General features: G+C 44.9%; 3 protein-coding genes across 3 annotated transcripts in view; 1 reads left to right on the forward strand and 2 right to left on the reverse strand.

The window, feature by feature from the left end:
- Positions 1-894, reverse strand: part of ENTPD5 (ectonucleoside triphosphate diphosphohydrolase 5 (inactive)) — a 28,462-nt gene extending 27,568 nt beyond the window's left edge. Inside the window, exon 1 of the mRNA XM_066552830.1 lies at positions 533-894. The gene's annotated coding sequence lies outside the window, so the exon portion shown is untranslated. The remainder of the gene's footprint in view (positions 1-532) is intronic.
- A 5,771-nt stretch (positions 895-6,665) lies between these two features.
- ALDH6A1 (aldehyde dehydrogenase 6 family member A1) lies at positions 6,666-17,127 on the reverse strand. The gene is made up of 12 exons (XM_066551685.1): positions 17,052-17,127; positions 16,819-16,881; positions 14,675-14,749; positions 13,172-13,333; positions 12,513-12,591; positions 11,663-11,965; positions 10,835-10,956; positions 10,398-10,587; positions 9,537-9,718; positions 8,946-9,125; positions 8,658-8,756; positions 6,666-8,193 (listed from the first exon to the last, which is right to left on the reverse strand). The coding sequence occupies exons 1-12, from the start codon at positions 17,109-17,111 to the stop codon at positions 8,089-8,091; spliced, it is 1,620 nt and encodes a 539-aa protein (XP_066407782.1). The 5' UTR covers positions 17,112-17,127; the 3' UTR covers positions 6,666-8,088.
- A 229-nt stretch (positions 17,128-17,356) lies between these two features.
- LIN52 (lin-52 DREAM MuvB core complex component) overlaps positions 17,357-19,878 on the forward strand; it is a 40,666-nt gene continuing 38,144 nt past the window's right edge. Inside the window, exons 1-5 of the mRNA XM_066551584.1 lie at positions 17,357-17,451; positions 17,534-17,608; positions 17,794-17,831; positions 18,296-18,362; positions 19,709-19,792. Of these exons, the coding sequence (XP_066407681.1) occupies positions 17,433-17,451; positions 17,534-17,608; positions 17,794-17,831; positions 18,296-18,362; positions 19,709-19,792 (283 nt within the window). The 5' untranslated portion in view covers positions 17,357-17,432. The remainder of the gene's footprint in view (positions 17,452-17,533; positions 17,609-17,793; positions 17,832-18,295; positions 18,363-19,708; positions 19,793-19,878) is intronic.

Below are 19,878 nucleotides of genomic sequence, written 5' to 3' on the forward strand. Positions count from 1 at the left end.
TCCAGGGGAAAAAAGTAGAACCAACTCGCAAACATGCGTTATCAGAAGTTTTAATCTTTCTTCCCCCATACTGAGGCTCCAAATGCACATTATTTATTTATTCACATTTCTGGCCAAGTGGGGTTTCAATTTTCCTCTTTAATTAGCCCAAGGCTAATTTCCAGGGAACCGCTACCCGGCGGTGCGGGCACCCGCGCAGAGCGGCGAACGCGCTCACCTGCGGGGCTCTAACGGCGCCCCGTCCTTTCCCTGGCAGAGCCGCTATTCCTGGAAAACAGACCTTGGCTGCCGGCAGCCTCGGGGCGCCCAGGGCTCTGCCTGCGTGCCGGGCTGGGAGCGCTGGCTCCCGGGAATGCCGCTCCCCGGGAATGCGCCGGACACGGCGCCTCAGGCCCCGCCGGACCCCGCCGCCCCGGGGCTGTGGGCTCCGTCCCTGCCGCGCACCCCGGCGCCAGCGCGTCCTGCCTCCGCTCCATTTCCCTCAGCCGCCACCCAAACCCCCGCGCTGGGCACGCCCGAAACCCTTCCCTACCTTCCTTCCCTCTGCCCTGGCAAAAGCCCCCGCGGCCCGCCCCGTGCCCCGGCGGGGAGCGCGGCCCGGGACGCGCAGCTCTTCCCGGAGCCGGCAGCGGTGGCGCTGGGCAGGAACACCCGCAGGACCGCCCGTCCCCGCCTCACCGGCGGCCAGCGCTATCACTCGGCCGGGACGGGGCGTCCTCCCGCCCTCCCCTGGGGATAACGGGGACGCCGGCGCAGCTTTCGCGTCTCCCGCTGCCTGCCCGGCCTCGCACCCAGCGGAGCGCCCTCCCGGGACGCCGGGACCGAGCACGGCTCGGGGACGTTCACCCAGCCCGGGAGCGGCGCTCCCGATCCCGGCGCCGTTGGCACCGGGGGGATGGGGGGGAGGGAACGGGACGGCGGGCGCGCGGTGTCCATGGCAGCGCGCGGACGCTGCCGCGCCCCTCCCCCCGCCCCCGCCGGCTGCGCGCGCTCACCGGCCGCTCGCGCCGCCGCATCCCGCCGGCCCCGCGCGCCGCGTCACCGCCCGCCCACGTGACGCGCCGCCCGTCGCGGGAGTTGCGCGTGGCGGGCGCGCGCTGCCCGGGCTCCGCGGGAACGGCAGTCAGTCCCTCCCGCCGGGCCCCGACACCGCTCCCGGCCCGCAGCCACCGGCGGCCAGCTCCCGACGGCCGGCACGGCCCGGCACGGCACGGCCCGAGCTCCCCGCGGGCAGCGCCCGTCCCGCCGGGGCCGTGCTGTGGGGCGGCAGCGCCCCCCGCGGGTGGGAAGGCGCCAGGCGGGTCGGGCCGCCGGGGCGAGCCCCGTGCCGCCCCCGCTCCCGCCCCGCTCCTTCGCGAGGGAGCGCTGAACGGCGGAGCGAGCCCGGCGGCGCGGCACGGCACGGCACGGCACGGCACGGCACGGTGATCGGGGCCTTCAGCACGCCATGGCCAAGGAGAGGCTGGAGCGCTCGTTCAGCTCGGAAAAAGAGAAAGCTGAGAGGGAACGTGCTGGATTTGGCTCCTTGGAGGAGGCTTTAGAGAAAACGGAGCCAAACTCTGCTCAGAACACAATGAAAAAGAAGCCCTGTGCTGTGGTTCCCATTTGCTCGATCACAGATTCTTTCATTTTACCCTTATTCCTACTTTTCTAAATCCAAGTACCAAGCAAATCCCTTTTACAGTTAGAAAAAAAACATGAAAATGGAAACGAAAGTTCAGTTATTTAAACATCTAATTTATTGAATAACAAGATGCAAAGGTCTAATCCCCAGACATTGATGAAGTGAGTTTGTAGGAAACTATTTTTGTTCGTGTGCCAGTGCTTGCATTCAGCCTATCTAGTATAAAAGATCTTACTTGGACCTTTCTCCAGAGGGCCAATTTTCTTTCTGTATCTGTCATTTTTTCTCCTTTTCTAAACTTCCTGAGCACTGCACCACCATCTGTAGCACAGACCAGACAGCTGCAGTATAAAGTGGAAACACTGGAAATGGCCTTGCAGCACATGACCAGAAAATCTGTGAAGAGAGACTGATAAAACTCAGCATCCACCAAGTATGGTGGGGATCAAAAAACTGCAGCAACTAATAGAAATGAAGGATTGAGAGATGGACAGAGTGAAAAACATAGCCCAGAATATCTTAAATGAGGGGACTGAGGTGGAAAGATTCTACATAGATGCTCTGTGATGTGAATCAGGAGATCATATTCAGCGGAAAGCATTAGAAGAAAAAGGCCCAAACTGCCTATAACAAAAAAATATGGAGGCATGTGCATCAAAGAAGCAATTTCCCCAAATCAAAACATTCAAAAGCAACAGAAATAGGACAAATAAAATGCACAGAGACCTAGAGGAAGCACATAAATGCTGCTCGTATGCAAATGTTGAAAACTAGTGTCCATCTTCCTAGACAGATGCCTAAAAAGTCTTTTGCATGATAATATTTTTTGTATTTGGAATTTCTGTAGTGAGAATAACTGTATGAGTTTCAGTATCCTATAAATTAGCAATGACTTTGTGGGAACCTAATTTCAACTAGGTTATCACTTTTTGGTCCTTATTTCTATGGATTAAACTAAAGGTAAACTCAAAAGACTTATTTGCATATTCTGCCATGTCATGTGGAATTTGATAGAGAACTTCCAGTACAGATGGGCTTCTGTAGTTTCATTTTAATAATTATCATTGCTTCTTTTTTGTTTTATAGGCATTTCTTTTTCTGGCATTGCTCTTTTGCTTTTTACTCACTCCAGTGAGCTAACAGTGAAGCCTGAAAAAATTACAATTAAGGTGCTAACAGCTCTTTACTGTACTGCTGATCATTTTAACATAAACATACATTAGATGACAAATCCAGTCTGTTTTCCACTAGTTTTACATATCTCAGAAGCCTCTGCTTTGCATTGTGCTTTCAAGGCTGTTTTCCTCAAGCTTTCTAATAATTTAAAAATTAAGTAATTACATGAAACAGACACTGACATATTGAAAACAGGATCTCATGCAGTGCAGTACTGATTGACAGGATTACATTTTATAGTGAATAAAACAAAATCTCAGATTTACAAGTGAATCTCAGAATTTCTGTTAGGATGCAGTTTAAATTAAATTAGAGCTACACATGCTGCAGGATGTAGCCAGGATTGCAGGTCTCCAGCCTCATGCTAGACATCTGTACCCACCAACTGCAGCAGTGTCTGAGCACTTGGATTTTAAGCCAAAAGAGTTAAGGTCCCCCATAGCAGAAGCTTTCATTCATCCTTGGTGAGAGATTAACATGATCCTAAACCTCAGAAAAATGTTTGTTTAGGATGGATTGGCTACTGAATAACTTGGTGACACACAGTCAGTTGGAATGCTTTGTTCAGGTTATCTCAAAGATGGTAGAGCAGAAACACTCCCTGAAAAACCAGGGTCAAATCTGTAATTGAGGTCCAAGGAGTCTTGTCCCCTGGAGAAGAAGGGAGAGACTGGAACTGAGAGAATTGTGCATTGACCCTTTTATGTATTGATCCTTTTATGTATTAACAGGAGAGATAAGGAAAGGACAATGTATTTGAAACTAGTTACTGTTAGTACAAGGCCTCCTCCTCCCTATTTATAACCACTAACAGAAGAGAAGTCATTGGTTTGTTTTATTTACTTTAGAGAGCCTTAGATTTAGATGTTGAAAACACAACACTGTGCTTACAAAAATTATGTGCTATGAAAAGCCGAATAAGAGCAATGCAGAGCTAGAATTTTAAACCTGCTTTACACATACAGAATCCATGAATGATATGCCTTTGAAGTTTTCTCCTAATATATTGATCTTTTCCATGTTTTTCAAGGGATTTTTTTTTTTTAAAACTGGGTATCAGTAAGCTGACATAAGAAAAAAACCCCCATGTTTTGTGATTGCTTTTTGTCCAAATGAATAAGACAAATCCATGGTAATATTTTGTTTCTTCAGTAGGTGGATACTGAACTGAGCTGATCCCAGGATTCTGGTAAATTCTAAATCTAACATAAGAATCTAGCTGTGTGGCTTGGTGTGAGGTACTTTAACTTTTTCAAAAAGTTGGTACACTATATACTGATTTTGTACATTCACTAGACTATACTGTTAGATCTTTGTGTATTGTATCAAAAGAAGAACAAGTGGAAATAAATTTTGATACTGCTAAGGTCAAGAATAGAAGTCAGAATTAACTTTGCTCAGTGCAGTGGGATTTATTTTGTTCAGTCATTAATGGAGCCCTATCCATCTTTACCAAAAAAGTAAATAATGTCTATTATGACAGTAGCTCTCCCCAGGTATATTTCCTTATAAATATATTGTAAAGCAAACTTTATTATATTGTAAAGCAAACTTCCCAGTATTAAAAAGTACCAATATCTGCAGCCAGATTATGAAAAGTTTACTTACTCTATGGTTCATTGCTATCTGCATAAGAAGTGTGGGAGCAGGACTTTAGAGATACTTAAAATATGGCTTACAATGAAAATTCCAAGTCCAAGAAGCATTAAGTATATTATAAGCTGTGAATTGGGATATAAGATTATAGTAAGGTATCTATATGCACATGAATGTGTGACAAAAGTGAGGATTATTTTATTAATTTTAAGATTTGTTCTCGTGTTGATCTTTCAGCAGCAGGCATTTAGACACAGTTCTCTCACAGTTTTTCACATGGACAAAAATCTCATTACCTCCTAAAGCCCTCTCTTGTTGAAAAGCAGGTTTATGTCTTCTAGAGGATGCTCTTGTGAAAGTCCATGATCATACAAGGAGGTGCATTTTCAGCTATGACAGTGAGTTTTGACTAAAAAGGCAAAATCTCTGCAGCTGATGTTGCATTCAGTATAGGATCACAGAAGGTAGACCATGATGAAGATTCATGTTCCTGATTTTCAGATACCAACTCAGATACAACTTTATTGCTAATTATAACACTCCAAGGCAAGCAGTGTCAGCTTACCCTGGAGGAATAGGTAGGGCGGGGTTCTGGCATGCACAGCTTGTCAGATGTGAGGCAGCCAAGCACACGAGCCAAAATGCAAAACTCAGACATCAAATTACCAGATAAAGTTCATCAGCAGGAGCCCTGGAGGCATTTATACATAAAGATATAGAAAGATGTGAGACACTTCCTTTGGAAAGGCAGGCTCCCAGTTTCCAAAATGGACATGGAAGTGGATTGGAGCCTTTTTCTTGACATAGACAGGAAAAAAACCCCTCGGAGTGGAAGTCACAGGGCCCAATTCTCAGAAGTGGTTAAGCCATTTTAAAACAATTTTTTGATTTTAAAACAATTTTTGGACTGGAGCATATTAGATAGCTTTCAGAATCTATATTTTAGTGCTTTCTGAGCAAAAATTGTTTTTAATAGTCTTCAAAGAGTTGACTATGAAACTGTATTTTAATAGTCTAAAGAAATTTATTATTAGATACTTTAGACTATACTTTTGTATAACATAGAAGATACATTGTTTAGCTTATTTTTATGTGAAATATTAAATAAAAAGGAGAATAAACAGATGAGTGGAAAGCAGTAACAGCAGTGAGATGAGGCAGGTAAATTACAATCAAATAGCATCTGCATCTTGATCTAAAAAAGGCAGTTCATTACTAGAAAAGGAACACACAAGATTTGTATTTCTAGTTCAATTATTTAAAACTATCTGTGTAAAAATGCTGTTGGAAACGTAGATAATTAGAAAAGATGTTTGCACACAACTGAAAAGATCATACAGGTGTGTAGAAGATATCTGGAGAAAGTGCAGGAACAGTCCTGCAGTACCTCAGGGAGCAGGTAACCTTGATAATAGACAGCTTTTGTTACAGGAGAATATGGATTTTAGAATTTCTAAAAGGTTACAATGGACAAGGATACAAGGACAACAGCAAAATCAGAATAGCAATGCTGATTAGGGAGAAAATGAAAGCATTTTGAAAGTAAACGACTGTAGACAGTACTAGAGGCTGTTAATTAGTATTTGTTTCCTAGGTACTTGAGTGAATGCCAATGTCTTAATAGTGACTTATCTAGAATATTTTACCTTTGCAACACAGAAAATACTTATCCCAACCGAATATTTATTACATAGCAAGCCACATTATCAGATTCATCCTCTTCTGCAGTGATCCTTCCAAATGTTCAGATGTTAAAAGCACAGACCAAGTAAGGCAGCTATATACTTTCCATGAACAGCAGCCAGCAATTAGCAACTCATCTGCACTTTTCATTTTGAAAGTTGGCTTCAGAGTAAGGCTGTGAATTCTAGATCCCCTGTCTGCTGCACTGCTGCTTTGACTCTGTGTCTGAAATCCATCTGAAATATACTTCTTTTTCTTCTTCTTAAAGACCTATTTTTTTCCCAAACCAGGAGCTTGCAAGACCCTGTACAAAGCACTACCATTTGGACTAGTGGTTAGAACCTCTGTATAAAGTGTTGGTATAACTTGGTGGAGATGTCTGTGATCAAATTATATGTACATGGAAACAGAAACAAGGCATTCCTTGAAATGCAAGGAAACTGGTACAGAGGTCCCTGAAATATGGTAAAAGGAAAATGTATACATGGCTTACAGGAGTTGTAGACCATCTCCTGTGAAGAGGGGAATAAAATCAACATCACACCTATGTAAGGTCTTACCAAAGAACAGTCATGCTCTGCAGAAATATATTAGCATGTTTTTAATTTGTAATCAAATTGCAAGGTGAGAATTTCCCTCTAGTGTATAGCAGAGGAAAAAAACAAGATACAAACATTAGTGAATGCACAGCAATTGCACTAATATAGAGCTGTCAGTTACAAGGCATCTTTACCAGAAGGCAGGATAAAAAGTGTTCATATTCAGATTGTTTAATTAGAACACTTAATGGTTACAATCATTAGAAGAATATTATTTTCCATGGATGTTTGAGTGAGATCCCTGCAGATCCTTCATGGCTGCATCATCTTTCAGGAACCAGAAATAAAAATATAGGTTCTCCAGCTCCAAATGCAGAGATTCTTAAAACCACATTGTATATACCAAGTCTTACTCCTCTTTATGAATAGGAACTTGCAGTCCCAAGAGTACATGACTGTGTTTGAGCAAATGTGACAAGGAGTCAATCAACCAACACAACAAATACAGCTACAATCAGGACAGCTGCGATCAGGAAACCAACAGACAAGGCCTGGCTGCTTTGTTATTAAAAAATGTGTTCTTTCTTCCTACTGACCTGTCTACTTGGGCTCCATTTTATTCGGACGCACATGATGCTGTGACACAAAGATACACATACATGGTTATGTTTCTGCTTCCACAGTTTCATTATGGTACAGGACGTGTAGGCTTGTATCCCTTAGCACAGGGAAAAGGCACCAAACAACTTTCAGCTATAATGGAATTGCTGGCAAGCTTGAGCATACAAGCCCCAGACAGAACAGGAACAGAAGTTTACAAGCTGTCAAAGGTACAGTGAAGGTCACTGTACCATACAGAAATTTCTTTCATGCTCAGACAAGCAATCAAATATGCTTTCCTGAAAAATCCATACAAAGCTATTTCCCAGTGCTTTGGAAACTGCTCGACAGGTGAAAGACTGACAGCTTGCTGTTTTCATCATATGTAAAGTCACTTCTGTGAGACACTCAAGATGTCCCAGTTATGTCACTCAAAATGAGTACTCATCTTAGAGTAAGGTGAACTCAGAATCTTAATATGCAAGATAAAGAGATAAATAATCCTGCTACAGGATGTAGTCAGGAGTGAGTCACTAAGGCTAAAGATACTGAAGTGAAAACCAGAGTTATGTTCAAGTTCACGGGGTCTGGAAAGAAACACAAACTAAGACCTATGTCAGTGGCTGCCCTTTCAGTTAGATAAGGTTATTTAGTCTTTGATAGGTTGTATGGAAAAAATTAGTTCAGCTAACCAAAAAAAACCACTGACAGCAACAGAAAATCCAGACCATGAGTCACATGAGCCCGCACAGTAAGAGATCCTTGAGACAAAGGAGCTTTCTATTCATTCCCAAGTAAAGGTGATAGTCAGGACAAAGCTGGAAAGTGCAGCATAGAAGGGCACCAGGAACAGCATCTGCAAAGACTGGTTTAGTTTCCCATAGTTGGCATAACCACAGCAGGCTTGGCAATGGTGGCATCTTCCTCTTTCCATTGAGAAATGATAGTTTTCAGCTGTGTGTAGAACTGCACTCCCTGGAGGAGAGATCCACGTATCAGATATTTGGCCTTATGAATTCCTCAGGTCTACACTAGTGGTATATCAAACAGTTTTTTCTTTATCTAAACAGGAGTGAGTTTTCTTCTGTGGAAACAATTCTTGTCAGCCTGTTCTTTTTACCAGTTTCACAAAGATTCTGATCCTGTGAGAAAGCTTGCTAGTTATTGCTCCCTTCTCAAATATCCTAAAAAGACTTGCATTTTTTTTACTTAGAGGAAAAATAAAGAGGAATGGGCTATCTATGATTGTGACATGCATTATGGTGCTGTGATCACTGGCTGGTTTTCAGTCTCCTGGTTGAAATACCTTCAAAGTCTCCTCACTAATGAGGTCTGATGACCATCTGCCCATTGCCTTTTATAACACTTATATCAATGATTATCACAATTCAGATTTATCACAATTCAACCCAATGGAGTACTCTGAATCAGAAAGTTACCTGTTTGCCATAGAAATTGGTGTCCCCTCTGAAAGAAGCACGAGAGCCAGTGAAAGAGAACATGGGCAGAGGTACTGGGATTGGAACGTTGACACCCACCTACACAAAGGAAAGCTGCCATATTAGTCACAAGAAATAGCAGATTGCAGAGCACTCTCCAAATGCTTCTGCATTTTGTTTTCTTATGTCTGAGGCTGGTACTGCTGGCTGAGTGGGCAGTGATTACAGCTGAATGGTTACCCACTGTAAATGGTGAGGGCTAAAAGCAAAATCCTAGCTGGAACATACCTGCCCCACATCTACTAAGTGAGAATACTTCCGAGCTGTGGCTCCATTGGTGGTGAAGATTGCAGTTCCATTCCCATAGGGGTTATTGTTCACCATCTCAATGGCCTCATCCAAAGTGTCTGCTTCCAGCACCACTAGGACAGGCCCAAAGATTTCCTCCTTATAGCAAGTCATGTTTGGCTGCCAATACAAACAGCAGAAAAAGCAGCTTGTATAAAGGATATAATAAAAATATCATAGTATATAGCATATAAGAAACACACGTGCTCTTGGTACTCATGATATTCCTAGGATTACTGATCATACTGCATTGCCACAGGCCATCCTTCAGTCCTCCTTACCTCTTCACCATTTCCCATGCCCTGTCCTCTATCTAGTACACTAAAGAAGGCAGCACTTTTCATCTCCAGAGTGCTTTCTGCTTTTATTGCCTGCATTACAAGGAGTACTTCATTGACACTGTGCAAGGGAAGGCTGAGCCATTTATGGCCTTTCTACCTGGTGATCATTGATTCCTGACTGATTTGGCCAACCCATTTTTCAGCTGACCCTGCAATACACCCTTGCAAGCACTGATTTTGGTCATCTTACCTTGACTTTGGCAAGGATCGTTGGTCCAACAAAATTGCCCTTTTCATAACCCTTCACTTTGACATTACGTCCATCCAGGAGAAGGCTGGCACCTTCTTTTACTCCTTTCTCAATCAGACTGCAAACCCGTTCCTTAGCCTGGGGGCTGATTAGAGGCCCAAGATCTGCTCCAGGCTGGTCTCCTGTGAAGAGGCAGAGACACCAAGTTTTTAACTCTGACAACTTCCTCTTCATAGGCATCTAGGGGATAACTACACTGGCAGGAAAAATCGGAAAATCCTGATGTTTCTGAGACACAGAACACAGATTTGAGAGATTGATGAACAGGAACAATAGCCTGCAGCTCTCATAATCAATACAGAATCACCAGAAAGCCAAAATTCAACAATAGATTCTTCTCAGGAAGGAAACTTTTCCCCTTTGCAGCACTTTATTGAATATAAATGAAATATAATTCCCCATGAATTAATAACAGTCTAGCTTTTTCAAAGTACTTGTTTCCATTTTTCTTTTTTTATTGTATGCTTACTACAAATTGGAAGGATCTTCAAATGAGGTTGCTATATAAATGGCAGATATGAGTTAAACATAGAAAAATTTAACCTCAAATCTCCAGTTAAAACAAGACTGATCCTGTAAACATTGCATCACAGTCCCACCAGCAGCTGAAAACATATCCCTACCTCCAAGTCTAGGGCTGGGTTTCCCAATCCAGACAATCTGCTAGCTCCTACCCCTACACATCAAACCGGTGGTGCCAATAGCTCCAAGGGTCACAACACGGTATGGCAGATAAGCTGACCTAAAAAGCCATGGTTGTACAGAAGTGAAGTACCTTGTAAAAATTATCTCAGTCTGTACCTGCATTTACTCGAAGATTTTTGGCTCTGTCCACAAGCTCTGGCAGCCATTTCTGAGCTTCTCCTACTAGAATTGCTGTAGACAGGGCCATGCAGCGTTGGCCAGCTGCTCCAAAAGCAGCTCCAACCAGCTGGTTCAAGGTGTTCTCTTTATTGGCATCAGGCATCACCACACCATGATTCTTGGCTCCCTGAAAAACAACACACACAGTCTCCCATTATAAACCACCCCAGACTGGTTCTTCTCCAGCCCTCTGGCAATGATTTCTTATAGTGGCTATGATTCTGCTACCAACAGGCTGGCAAGAGAGCAGCCTTATCACTTAGTTATCAGCAGCAAAGTCAGCTTCTGCTGCTGAGTGGTGTGGTGTCTCTTAACATTCACAGGTGACAGAGGTGGTGTATGTGCTCAAAGAGTGCTCTGTTCAGAGACATTACCATGTTGGCCTGGACTCTCTTGCCATTCCGGGATCCTCTCTCATAGATGTACTCGCCAGCCTGATTAGATCCCACAAAGCTGATTGCTCTGATATCCGGATGGTCACAAATGAAATTCACAGCTTCAAATAGGAAATAATACATTGTAACTGTGGTGCACAAATGCTTCCTTCCATTCCCACCCCCACAGCACTAAATCTATGTATCTTTCTTCTCATTGAAATTATTGCCTCTGTGTTTCCTACATCTGAGTTCCCTGAAAGCCTGTCTGTGTAACTTTTCACTCACTTCTTAGGACACATACTTCTGCCCTGCCTTCATTCTCCTGGCTCTCTTATATCTCTTCATGCTTTGGGCATCTCCCAGGCTGTCTGAGCAATGTCAAAGTGAAGTTACTGTTCTCTATTGGTATTATCATGTCCTGAAGCTACTTGTGTACTGTAAAAAATAGCATGTTATGAGCCAGGATACTGGCATCCACTGTATAGTCAGTGAGGCACTTAATTCTTGTTTAGGCTTCCTTGCGAAACCAAGATGATTTATCTACTTATTTTAGTTGCAGTTTAGGTTGCTAAATAGAATTTGAGCACTTACATGCCTTGGGAACTCTGACCCCAATCCCCAAAATTTTGTCCACTGTATCTCCTAAAAGATCTGGTGCAAGGTGACAGAAAATCTCCTACTCACCTTTCAGCTTCATCAATAGAGCTGAAGCATCTGTCCAAACCCATCCAACAGCAGCAGTCTCAGACTCTCCAGCTGGTACCTCCCACTGAGCACACACCACAACACATACATTTGTCATCTCCCAGGAAGGGTTGTTATTACCTTCATGTTGTCCATGGATAATATTCAGGGTCCCATCAGGGGCACCAGCATCCTGAAACAGCTTGGCAAGGAACATTAGTGCTCCTGGTACACGCTCAGATGGTTTCATCAAGAAGGTGTTTCCACAAACCATGGCCATGGGGAACATCCAAAGAGGAATCATGGCTGGGAAGTTGAATGGTGCAATGCCAGCACATACGCCCAGAGGCAGGCGGTAGGTGTAAGTGTCCATGTCTTTAGTGATGGAGGGCATGGTCTCCCCAAGGATGAGGGATGTCACACTGCAAGCGTGTTCAACCACCTCTGCAGCAGAAAGGGCAAATATGCTGCTGGATGATCTGTTAACAATTACTCCCCAAACTCCCTTTTCACTACTGCCTTGACCCACCTCTTTCTTCCAGCCTCTTCTCCCACAACTTAAAACTCACTGTGCTCCATAAAATCTCTCTGCCAAGCATTGTGAACAAATTTTGAATGGATTCCCTCTTGATCACACTACACATCATTATGATAGAAGCACAGACACAACAGCCCCACTACAAAATGCACAGGTATAGCACTATTGTACTACCTGGGACTCAACCTTAGATATCTGAAAACAGGTGAGAAGTTCTTATCCCCTTTTAGCAGTTTGCAGTCACTCCTAGAAAAAGCTCTAATGACTTGGAAGTGATTTAAAGATACTCTATCTAAGAAAACTCTTCAGATTAGAGCTACAATTGACACTTTTCTTTGACTAGGGGGCTATAAAGGGATCAACATATACAGAACAATCAGTTGCTCAGGAGACCTCATCCCTTCCTGTGGGTTCTCAAACCCCCTTTTTTAACAGGAGGAGCCAGCAGCTTACGGAGGCCTCGGAAAACATCTCCCTCAGCATCAGCCAGGGTCTTCCCTTGCTCATAGGTGATGAGTTTGGAAATTTCTTTCTGAAAATGGAAAGCACAATATTTATGAATGTTAGAAAAGTGCCCACCCATGAAATAGATTGCAAGGATAAGACAGAATTAACAGAGAGTTGAACATCACAATGAATAGACTGAACAGAATCCAGAAAAACCTATGCTGACTGATTTGCTCCTTATAAACAAGAAGCCAATAACCCACGTAGGTGACATTTTAGAAGAAATCATCCTAGGATGGCTTGTATTCTAATGCTTTCAGGTATGACACCACATACACACCAAAAAATCCATTAGGGAAACCCAAAAACATTGTAACATACTTGTCTTCATCAACTGACACATGTTCCATCAAGGCTCAAAGTTCCTTCCATGGTCTCTTGGTAAAGGGACAAATTCAGAATAATATTCCCTAAGAAGTGCAGCCTCTCTGTTACCATTGGATGGGAGGTGTTTTGCTGCAGCTCTCAACAGTGTCTCAGTTGGTTCCTTGATCATGGCAACACCTCATCAAGAACTCTGTAAACCCTGAGTCTCTCAATTTAGTTCCTAAAATCAGCTGCAACGCATTCAGCTGTAGCCATCACACACAGGCATGGTGTCTCACCAGATTGTCTTTGATGAGTTGTTGGTAGCGCAGAAAGATTTGCTGGCGACTCAAAACAGATGTTTCTGACCAGTTCCAAAAAGCCTTTTTGCAAGAAGCCACAGCTGCCTCCATCTCACTGGCTGTGGCTTTCGGTACACGGCCAACCACCTCATTTGTGGCCTGAAACAGAAAAATTGCATCAAAACTCAGCTTTTCCCATCTGCTCCCACCAATCATTTCACAGCACACACCTAATATTCTTGTTCTACAAGGAGTTATACTTCTGAGGGCAGCGCACAAAGGAAATGTCTTCCCTGATTGCACACAAAAGGCCTGGGCTACAACTGGAGTAGTTCTGAAAACCTGCACTCCAAATATATCAAGTTAGGCACTCAGAAAACTACAAATGCAGTGCTGATTTCCAAGCTGGAGTTGAAGTGACTTGTCTATCTTGAAACTTCTAGAGAGTATAAGGCAAAAGTTTCTGTGGGCTATGGTCTTTTCCCTCTCCATTGTCTTGGTTCATCTGGCTGTCCCTCTTGCACACTAAATGAGGTAAAATTCCTTAGTGAAAATCAGTACATGACTGTGGAATTGCCATCGATGTTAGCTTACTCATACCCCTAGGCCAAAGTACTATATTTACATGCAACCTTAACTCAACAGTATTTTAACTTCAAGCTTTTTGTCACTTTAACCTCCTTCTAATGTTCTCTTAAAAATTAAATCTGCTTTGACATGACAAAAATTTCAGATATCTCACTAAGAGAGAAACTACTCAAAACAAGAGGAAGAAAATTAAACAAGAACACTGCTTGCTATGTAGTGACCAAATGAGCTTCCTGAACATGACTTGCTGCTCTGATCATTTCCACAAAGCAAATGAAAATAGAGCTTCACAGAGAAGATTTAGAAACGGCTGTTTGAATGCTTACTAGGGAGGCCAGGAGGATCAGAATTCTGAGTGCAACTTCATTTCCATTTGTCTTTGGTGGAATACATAGACAATACAAGTGCTACTTATCTATTTTGCACTGCATGGCATCCAGCTCTGTGACTATTGTGGGTCAGAGACAGAAGCTCTCTGAAAGGAGAGGAGCTGTCAGGATTTTTCACCTTTTTACTCTGAGAGTAATATCAGCCTCTATCATGACTTCACTTTCAGCTGGCATCAAATCACACCCAGTTGATTTCATATACAGGGTGAAAGACACCCTTCAGAAATTTGACATAATCATCACAGAGGCTTTCTATGAAAAAAAAAAAAACAACAAAATTTACGCTTCCTTTCTGGAGATCAGAGGCTTACTACGTGAGAGAGGTAAAGGTGATAGTAACTTATTCTGAGACTGAGATTTCATGTGAGAAGGAAACTGAGAAGCTGTAGTCTGACTTAAGCTCCAAGTCTAAACCTTTCCTAAGAAATATGTGTATGTTTTTCTTCTGCCACATCCCTGAAGAGAGGCACAGACCTTTGTTTCACAGTGATCACGTTTACATAAGATGAGACCATTCACTTACTGGGTTGTGGATATCAATCCATTCAGTAGTTTTGGACTCAATGAACTTCCCATCAATGAAGAGTTTGGTTGTTGGCTGTGGAGGGCAAAATATTGGACAGTGAGTTATTTTTGTCTCAATGTGCCTAAAGACCTGTGTGCCATATTACATGCAAGCCTTCATCATTTACTGCTATGTGAACCACTACAGTCTGGATCCAGTCTTCACAGCAAGACCCAGCTAACTGCTCTCTGCCCCATTTTGCTCTCACTTTACACCAAAATGGCCAAAATTCTTTCTAAAAGCAGTTATAGAAAAAAAAATACATTGCTCTGCTTATGTTCAGAATTGTTCCAATCTATTTAATCAAAACCTGAAAAACTGCAACTCATAAATGTTCAGAAGAAACAGTTAATAATTCACTTCATGGGAATTCCATGAACCCAGTGCAGACTGTACCACTGTCCCATGTGCCTCCTTCCCATCAAGCCACTAAGCAGGTTCATCTTTGCAGTTTATGGCTTCAAGCAGAAAATTGGACTTTCCCCACCCCCCACTGGGTCTTGCAACTAAGAGCAAGAAACCTGTATCTGTGGACTGTCCTGGCTGGCAGCACAGAAAACAGAACCTTCCCATTCAGATGAAGAGAAGGGACAAGGAAAGTTTGGAATAAGAAGTTCAGGCAAACATTGAACAGAACAGAAAGCAGAGGTAAATGCTGTGATTAGCATTAGGTAGGCAACAAAACTCTACCATGCAGGAAAACAAATTGTGACTGTATAAATTAAGGAACTAGAAAAGATGAGTTGACATTGGTAGGTAAGGAGAGAACTAGGAGAAAGCAAGAACCAGTTAATCATGACACAAATCCATGACTTGGGGAGAAGAGGTAAGAGAAAGGGGAAATGGATCTTCTGCATGAACAACAGAAATGGGACAGGTCAACAGAGCTGGGATATAAGCCCAAATATATCAGAAAACTGAAGAAATTATGATGTGGAATTATGAAAGGGAGATGAGGACTTGGATGCTATCCAAAGTGTAATGAAGAGAAAGAGAACAGAGGAAGAATCAGGAACATAAATGGTATTGGGTGGACAAGTAACGACAGTGAAAAGTGGATGAAAATGAAAAAAAATAAGCAGCAGTGTTAGTTGGAACAAATTGAGAAAGCTTTCAGATGAGAAAGCTAGGATCAGAAGTATAAAATAAGTCTGTTAATGGACAAGCAAAACTTAATGATCTGGAAAGCAACACTAGAAGAGAATTAAAATTAAAAAGTTGCAGATGATTATGTAGCTGGAATCACACTTGGGGAAGAGAGGCAGGAATCTGTGCCTATGAAAACACAATCTCTAGAACCTGGAAGGAAGCACAGGAAATCTGAGTCCCTTGACCGAATTTCCTGACTGTCAGAAAAGCTGCTGGTCTAGTGCTGGTCTAAAAAATGACAAACTCCTATGGCTGTCAATCACTCCATTAGCTTCACTGAGGCTAATGCAATGGAGCTGCAAACTCCAGGGCTTTAAGACCCACACAGACTTCAGTGCAATGGAGTTAATGTTTTTTTTTCAAATTGCTTAGAAAGTATATCTCAAACATTGCACATGCAACAAAAAATACTTTAAGCAAGCCAGGAAATGGTGAATTAAAATTAATTGCACTTTTTCCATAAGATCGCCACCCTTTTTGTATGTAGGGAATGCACCGGCTGTGGAAACATGGACGGTAGCAAAGCAGACTACTTATGGAATCCTGGTTTGGAGTTCGGAGACAGAGCAGCCATGGACAGCGGAGGAAAAAAAGGCAGTATAACAACTAAAGCTGTTTGATACTGTCCGAAGGAAACCAGATCCTCTCTCTGTCGCAAACAGATGCATGAGGCCAGTCCAGAGCCACCGGCAGGAACGCGATGTGACGGGCGGCCCCCGCTCAGCTCCCAACTCTCACAAATCGAACATGGAATTTTTTTCCGTCCCTCCCGTGGAGCACGGGGGCAGTGCCGATGTTCGTTCCACCGGACCCACTGGGGTTCCAGCCGAGCGGGCGGGAGCGGCCTCAGCGGAGCCGCCCTGAGGGCAGTGTCCGGCGGGCGGCGGCGCCCGGGGCTCTCCCGCGCCTCCCTCCCCCGCCCACCGGCTCCGCTCCGCGGGATGGGCACTCACCACCGAGGAGGAGAAGGACGCGGCGACTGAGGCGATCCAGGGGGCACCGGCTCTCCGCGGCAGCTGGACGGGGGGAAGCACAGAGCACCTCAGGGCGGGTCAGGCAGCGCCTCCCCCCGACCCCCCTCCGGCTGCTCCCCGCCCGGGACCGACCCCCCCGCGGGGTCCCGGGGCCAGGTGAGCCACGACCCCCCTGCGCCCCCGAGCGGGCCGGGGCCGGCCGGCCGCCTCACCCTGAGCGCCACACGGCGCCGCCCGCCCCACACTCCGCGCACCGCCGCCGCCGCCGCCATCCCGGCCCAGGGTCCCCGCTCCGAGCCCCCGGCTGCGCCCCCCGCCCCCCCGCCCCGCCTCGGGCCCCGCCCCCGCGCGGACCGCGGCCAATCGCCGCCAGCAGCCGCTCCGGTCCCGCCTCCCGCGGCCCCCGCCCCCCGTGCCGGGCCGCCGATTGGCGGAGGGGGCCGAGCCGCCCTCCGAGCGTCGAGGCCCGGCCCCGCCCGGCCCAGCGCCGCCCCGCGGCGGCCGCGAGAGCGGCACGTGGGGATCGGGGGCGGGGTTTGTTTTCCGCTCCCGCTCGGCCGCGGGCGTGAGGGCGGTCACGTGAGGCGCGCGCCATGGCGGCTCCGGCGGACGGTGAGGCGGGAGGACTCGGCGGCACCGCCGCTGCCCCGCGCCGCTCCCCGCCCGGCCTCCCCTCACTCCCTCTCTGTTACAGGCGCCGACCTGGAGGCCTCGCTGCTGAGCTTCGAGAAGCTGGACCGCGCCTCCCCGGACCTGTGGCCCGAGCAGCGTAAGTCCGGCGGGCCCGCGACCCCGAGGGTGACAGCTCCGGGTGGGGTGGGGAGAGCCCGACCGGGGCCGGGCCGTTCTGGGGCAGAGTGGGGAGAGCCGCTCTGTACGGGCCGGGCGGGGCGCGGTGGCGGTACTGCCCGCAGGGACGCTCACCCCCCGCCAACCTCCGCTTTCTCTCCCCAGTGCCCGGCGTTGCCGAGTTCGCCGCCTCCTTCAAAAGCGTGAGTGAGCGCTGCTTTGCCTTTCGCGTTTCCTCCTTCCGTGTAATGGTAGATCTGCAGGTTCTCTTGCGGGCTTTACATCTTCTATGGACCGTATCTCAGTAATAACTCCAGTGTATGCTACAATATACCTTTTGGTTTTAATGTATATTTTATATATGTGTTTCTTTTTTATACTTTATGCAGTTCACTGTGTATGAGAATTATACTTTGGAAGTAATAAAGGGTTTTAAACTTCAGAAAATCTTATTTTTCATACTGATTTTTGGCTTGTGGATAGTGGTATGCCGTTTTAAACTCTAAAATGTCCAGGAAGAAACAAGATTAAACATAAAAGTATTTCTATGGAGCGCACGTTCATATTTTTGCTGTCGGCATAACTAGTTTTCAATACAGATCATACTTCACTGTATAATTCTAGAAATGGACTTTTCTGAATATGAACTTCTATTTTTTCAAAACAGCCAATTACAAGTTCTCCTCCCAAGTGGATGGCTGAATTAGAAAATGATGATATTGATATGCTGAAGGGTGAGTATGAATATTGGGGCAGGAATCGAGGTTGCCAAATGTCACTGTCAAGGCGGTCACGACATAAAGCAGAGACTACAAGCAGTCTCAGTTGGCAAGACTTTATTATTGAACATGGCTGATTTTTATACACTTTCTAATTGTTTATGCTTCTTTTATCTTTACTATTGGCCACAATAAATCAACATAATACTATTGGCGAGAAGTTATAGTGACTTAACTAACTTTCTAAAAATGCTTCATCCAGCTGCAAAGTTCTTCTAACTTTCTTCTCTCGGTCTCCTTGGTTACAGCCTTGGAGAGAACTCTTTATCAGTTTCTTCTGACTTCTCAGCTTCTTCTCGCTCCTTTAGCTAACAGGCCTGCTGTTAGCCCCTTCCACAGCCAAAGCAGATGTGAATTCACTACTTGCTTAAGAGGCTTAAAGCACTTGTTCTTTAAATGTTCTGGTGGTGGCCCTATGGTCTGAGATCTCTAGCCATCATGTTTGCAGAATCTCCAACTCAGAAGTCTCTTCATCTTGCTAATGATAGCCATTTTCATTAAACCAGTTATTTCCAAGAGCCTATCCAGATGTCAGTGGCAGGCTGATTTTTCAAAACAGGCAGTGTAACATGTTTGAGCCTTTTTTATCACTGCATAAGTATAATGAGCATCTCCTGCATTTTGAGAAGTAGCATGGATTTTTTGGAGGGGCTCAGCTGATCAGGTGGTGAGTAGCTTAGACGTGTTAATTGACTTGTTCAGAGATGCTCTACATGTGTGTGTGTTCCCTCACAGATCCAGGAGCTCCAATGCAATGGTGAGGCTGCAAGGGCAAGTTACAGCAGGACTAGCTAGCATGTACACTTGCTGCATGTTGCAACTGTTAGTTTGCAGTAAACATCCTTCAGTGTGCTCTGCCTGTCATGAATTCTGGATGGTGATGTGTGATTGTGTCATAGTGACATGTCACAGCTGCAGAGTGAAAGTGAGATGATTTAACTCTCACTTGCTCCAAGAAATGTGCTTGAACTCATGTTATTAATGCAAAGTAAGTACGTTCCCTTACATACTTTTGTATAGTTTATTCATGTTGCAATGTGACTTACAGGAGCTTCCAAAGTATGGATCAAATTACTCTTTGCAATGGTGGCAGATTAAAGCATGAACTAGAGTCATGGGTGTCTTTTTCCTTATGTTAAAATTAGCAATGGAGTCAGCTTGAATTTTGAACATATACTGTTCACTGAAACAGATCCTAACAGAAGTATGGCTTGAAAGTGCTCTGTGAAGTACTAAACAGGTGAGCTGCTCCTAGAGGACTATAGACAGTGTTAAAATTCACCTTCTTCTCTCTTCTTCAGAGTTGGGAAGCCTTACTACAGCTAATCTGATGGAAAAGGTTCGTGGCCTGCAGAACCTGGCTTATCAACTGGGACTGGATGAATGTAAGTGCTGTACACAGATATGACTGACTGCATTCCAAATCTTTCCACTAAAGCATGTGCTTGTACATTGGTAGCTGGAAAAGTGT

This window comes from Molothrus aeneus, chromosome 6 (genome assembly GCF_037042795.1).
Source record: "Molothrus aeneus isolate 106 chromosome 6, BPBGC_Maene_1.0, whole genome shotgun sequence".
NCBI classification, from domain to species: domain Eukaryota; kingdom Metazoa; phylum Chordata; class Aves; order Passeriformes; family Icteridae; genus Molothrus; species Molothrus aeneus.